Consider the following 4,487-nt stretch of genomic DNA (forward strand, 5'->3'; position numbering starts at 1 on the left):
GGAGGCAGAGGTTGCAGTGAGCTGAGATCATGCCACTGCACTCCAGCCTGGGTGACAAAGCGAGAATCAGTCTCAAGGAAAAAAACCCAAAAAAACAAAAACACAAAAAACATATGAGGGCCTTACTCGGCCTATAAATAATCTGTAAACATTGGTAATTACTGAGGCTACATTCAACCAATAGTTACAATTACTTGTGGTAGTATCACTTAGATGACTGACATTATTTATTTATTTGAAACAGAGTCTTGCTCTGTCACCCAGGCTGGAATGCAGTGGCGTGATCTCAGCTCACTGCAATTTCTGCCTCCCAGGTTCAAGTGATTCTCGTGCCTCAGCCTCCTAGGTAGCTGGGATTACAGGTGCCCGCCAACACACCTGGCTAATTTTTGTTTTTTTTTTTTCAGTAGAGAGGGGGTTTCACCATGTTGGCCAGGCTGGTCTGGAACTCCTAGCCTCAAGTGATCCTCCCACCTTGGCCTCCCAAATTGCTGGGATTACAGGATTACAAGCGTAAGCCACCTAGGTGGTGACTGACAATTTAAATGCCAATTCAAGTGTCGTTTAGACAAATATGTATGAGCTAACCAAAACTGAATTTCCAGGGCTGGCTGAAACCCCCTCTCTACTAAAAATACAAAAAATCAGGTGTGGTGGTGGGCACCTGTAATCCCAGCTACTCGGGAGACTGAGGCAGGATAATCGCCTGAACCCAGGAGGCAGAGGTTGCAGTGAGTCGAGATCATGCCACTGCACTCCAGCCTGGGCAACAGAGTGAGACTCCATCTCAAAAATAGTAATAATAGTAATAATCTCCACCTATTGTAATGAAAACGGGGAACAGATTACATATTTGGACTTAAGTAGAACTCCTGGCTGGGCACGGTGGCTCAAGCCTGTAATCCCAGCACTTTGGGAGGCTGAGGCGGGTGGATCATGAGGTCAGGAGTTTGAGACCAGCCTGGCCAATATGGTGAAAACCTGTCTCCACTAAAAATACAAAAATAGCCGGGTATGGTGGTGGGTGCCTGTAATCCCAGCTACTCAGGAGGCTGAGGCAGGAGAACTGCTTGAACCTGGGAGGCAGAGGTTACATTGAGCCAGAGATTGTGCCATTGCACTCCAGCCTGAGTGACAGAGTGAGACTCCAACTCAAAAAAAAAAAGTAGAACTCCTGACCAAGTATTTATAGCCAGTTTACTGAAACTTGTTTTCTTCACTTTTGTATCCCAGTCCCTACAATGGAAGCTTCTGCTTGTAGAGATCTCAGTTTATCTACAAAATAAGGAAATTAAACTAGATTATTCTCAAGTAACTTCAGTTCCAGGGTTCTATGACTTATATAACCAGGTAATTTTTTCAAAGCCAACTTCTAAACAGAACACAGTATTCCTCCATAAGTTTAAAAAAAAAGTGATCAGAACTGGTTAGAGAGATAATTTATTAATTATTTTAACAAAGACACAAGTGTTCTTACTATTTTTCCACCCAGGGAACGGGTTTGGCTTTCTTGTTCTCTCCACTACTTCCCGCAGTGGCAGCTACTCCTCGATCCTTGGTCAGCAGGGATTTAGTACTGATGGATGTGCCTTTAAGAAATGCCTGCATGGTTACTTCACCCTGGTCAGGTGCAAGACAGAAAAAAAAAAAAAAAAGCTTTTATCAAAACCATTTTGAGAATCAGCACCATAGGAAAGTGGGGTGGGGGGAGAACCATTATGAGAAAGTACAGCCTGAAAACACACTTAGCCTTGTGCAAAGGTGTTACATAATAAAGGACATCACCCCATGACCTAGAACACTCTGAATGCACTGTACTGAGGGCTACGAGGACAGAAAAGTGGTCAAAGTCCTTAAGGAATTTAGAATCTATTTATAGTGCAGGAGTTATAGAACAAAGATCACATGTCACAAAAATGTTTAATGAGTTCCAAATGCATTGATAAATATGATGTCCCTCATGACCAAACCACATGGGCCTCCATGGTTTCTTTCACAGTCATGGGCCTAGCTTTAGCTCAGACCCTGAAATGGACTCTTCAGCAATTAAAGGTGCTGTGCTTGCACCACAAATGAGAACCTTCACTACTTTCCTTGTCAGAACTCACTCAAAGACCTTTTTTGGTTGTTGTTTTTTTTGAGACAGGGTCTCACTGTTTTGCCTAGGATGGAGTGCAGTGTCACAATCATGGCTCACTGCAGCCTCGACATCCCAGGCTCCTGTGATCTTCCCACTTCAGCCTCCCCAGTAGCTAGGACAACAGGTGCGCGCCACCATCCCCGGCTAATTTTTTTAATTTTTGGTAGAGACAGGGTTTCACCATGTTGCCCAGGCTGGTCTGGAACTCCTGGGCTCAAGTAATCCTCTTGCTCCGGCCTCCCAAAGTTCTGGGATTACAGGTGTGAGCCATCGCGCCTGGCCAGGGACCTATTTTAATGGCAGAGTCAATGCCTACCTACCTTCAGATACTTTCTGTGGGGAAAGGAAGGTGGGGGACTCTGTTGTTAAAATAGAAACAGCTGTTTTTCTCATAACACACTCACTTGAAGAAATCAAAACAATGCAGAAAAGCATGAGGGATTTAAAAAAGTAATACAAAATCCCACCCAGAAGGTAACTTTCTAACATGCAGGTAAACATTCTTCCAGGGTGTTTTCAGGGATAAAAAGCATCATTAGCTTGCCTGAAAAATCCCCAGTTAATTCTATTTTTTTTCATTGCTACAAGCCCTGGTGCCGAGAACAGTGCCTGGTACATGGTAGATGCCCCATAATATTTGGTGAATGAATTACCATCGATGACACCCGGTTTCCTTTTCTGTTAAAGGAGTTAAGACCTATTCCATAGCACAACTGAGTTAAATAAAAGAATGTATACAAATACATAGCTCCTTGCTTGGCATATGGGGATATGTTCAATAAAATAAAATAAATTGTTAGTATCTATTGGCAGCCAAGGTTTTTATAACGTTACTGGATTAGTCCATCCCTGCCTCGGGCTGTTGAACACTAATACAGCCCAAAGCCAGGGTCTGCAGGATGCTGTCCGGAACTACCCTTTCACCAAAGGGCGCGGCCAGGGCATGAAAGGGCGGCTAGGCTGGGGCCCCGAAGGAAGCGCAAGACCTCACAGGGGCATCAAGGGCAGGAGTGGGGAAGGCGAAGTGGGCTTGCAATTCCTCCAGCCGGTTACCAGTCAGCCTGGCTTCTCGTGCAGGTCACCGCCGCCGGGTAGTTCCTGAGGTTTCCGCCACACAAAAAGGACAAGATGGTCTCAAAGTCTTAGTTCCGTTCCCTAATCTGAGAATAACGGGCCCAGGAGACTTACGATCACCGCCGTCCCCACAGGCCTCAGTTCCCGCCACAGAACGGCGAGCGAAAAGCAGGGCGGGAATACGCCGGTAGGAAGACGCGGGCACGTAACGCGTCACTTCCGGTCCTGGGGCGCGCTGCCAGTGGGGAGAGTTTGCACGTATATGGTTTTATTTAAGCAGGTAATGAGCCAGCCGGACTTTCAGGGAGAACTGGACCGGAACAGGCAAGGCCTAGGAGGTCTCCCTGTCCCGGTGCATTGCTCCCACTTGAGACGTGAGCGCGACCCTCCCCGAAGGAGTAGAGGTCGCGCGGACACGGCGCTGGGGCCGCTTACCTGGCAGGCTCAGCGATGAGGGCGGGGCAGCGGCGCGCGGGCCTCTGGAGCCCTGCGGGTCCACCGAAGGTCCCGAGCCCGCTATCTTCGTAGGCCTCCGGACGTGCAGGTCCCCGTCCTTGTCCTGCTTCGTCGCAGAGCAGAACGCGTGTGCTTTAAGGGCAGAGACATCTGAAGATGCCTTGCCCTGCCCTCTTGAGGGCACGTGGCTTTTACTTCTAATAGTGTCTGCCTGTTGTGGAGAGGGAAGACCATGCAGCTGTGGACATCTATTATAATTCCTGAGCCCCACTTAGAAATCTGGAAGTGCAGATAAAAGTTAAAAGTTAAGGCCGGGCGCGGTGGCTCAAGCCTGTAATCCCAGCACTTTGGGAGGCCGAGACGGGCGGATCACGAGGTCAGGAGATCGAGACCATCCTGGCTAACACGGTGAAACCCCGTCTCTACTAAAAAATAAAATACAAAAAATTAGCCGGGCGAGGTGGCGGGCGCCTGTAGTCCCAGCTACTCGGGAGGCTGAGGCAGGAGAATGGTGTAAACCCGGGAGGTGGAGCTTGCAGTGAGCTGAGATCCAGCCACTGCACTCCAGCCTGGGCGACAGAGCGAGACTCCGTCTCAAAAAAAAAAAAAAAAAAAAAAGTTAAAAGTTAAAAGATCGATAATCATGTTTAGCCCCACCAAGGTTCATGCACTGTGGCTTCTAGGCAGGTGACTGACACCACTGCTTTTATCTCTTCCAAGCACTTGGTTTAGTCTGAAATGCTTCTTAATCCTATTGAAACCTGACCCTTCTCAAAGGCCACCTTCTCTACAGGCCTTTACTAATTACTAACCCATA

The 4,487-nt window shown here is 47.6% G+C and overlaps 1 protein-coding gene across 3 annotated transcripts in view; it reads right to left on the bottom strand.

Moving 5' to 3' along the window:
* Positions 1 to 3,949, bottom strand: part of RFC4 (replication factor C (activator 1) 4, 37kDa) — a 16,734-nt gene extending 12,785 nt beyond the window's left edge. Inside the window, exons 1-3 of one of the 3 annotated variants that reach the window (XM_011961584.1) lie at positions 3,650 to 3,949; positions 3,194 to 3,300; positions 1,478 to 1,620 (exon numbers count right to left, since the gene is read on the bottom strand). In XM_011961584.1, coding sequence (XP_011816974.1) covers positions 1,478 to 1,608 — 131 coding nt within the window. In that variant the 5' untranslated portion in view covers positions 1,609 to 1,620; positions 3,194 to 3,300; positions 3,650 to 3,949. Of the gene's footprint in view, positions 1 to 1,477; positions 1,621 to 3,193; positions 3,598 to 3,649 lie in introns of those variants that run through there. The other 2 variants (XM_011961583.1, XM_011961582.1) reach the window with 2 other exon arrangements.
* Positions 3,950 to 4,487: the final 538 nt, after the last annotated feature.

This window comes from Colobus angolensis, unplaced genomic scaffold (genome assembly GCF_000951035.1).
Source record: "Colobus angolensis palliatus isolate OR3802 unplaced genomic scaffold, Cang.pa_1.0 Scaffold56, whole genome shotgun sequence".
Lineage (NCBI taxonomy): Eukaryota > Metazoa > Chordata > Mammalia > Primates > Cercopithecidae > Colobus > Colobus angolensis.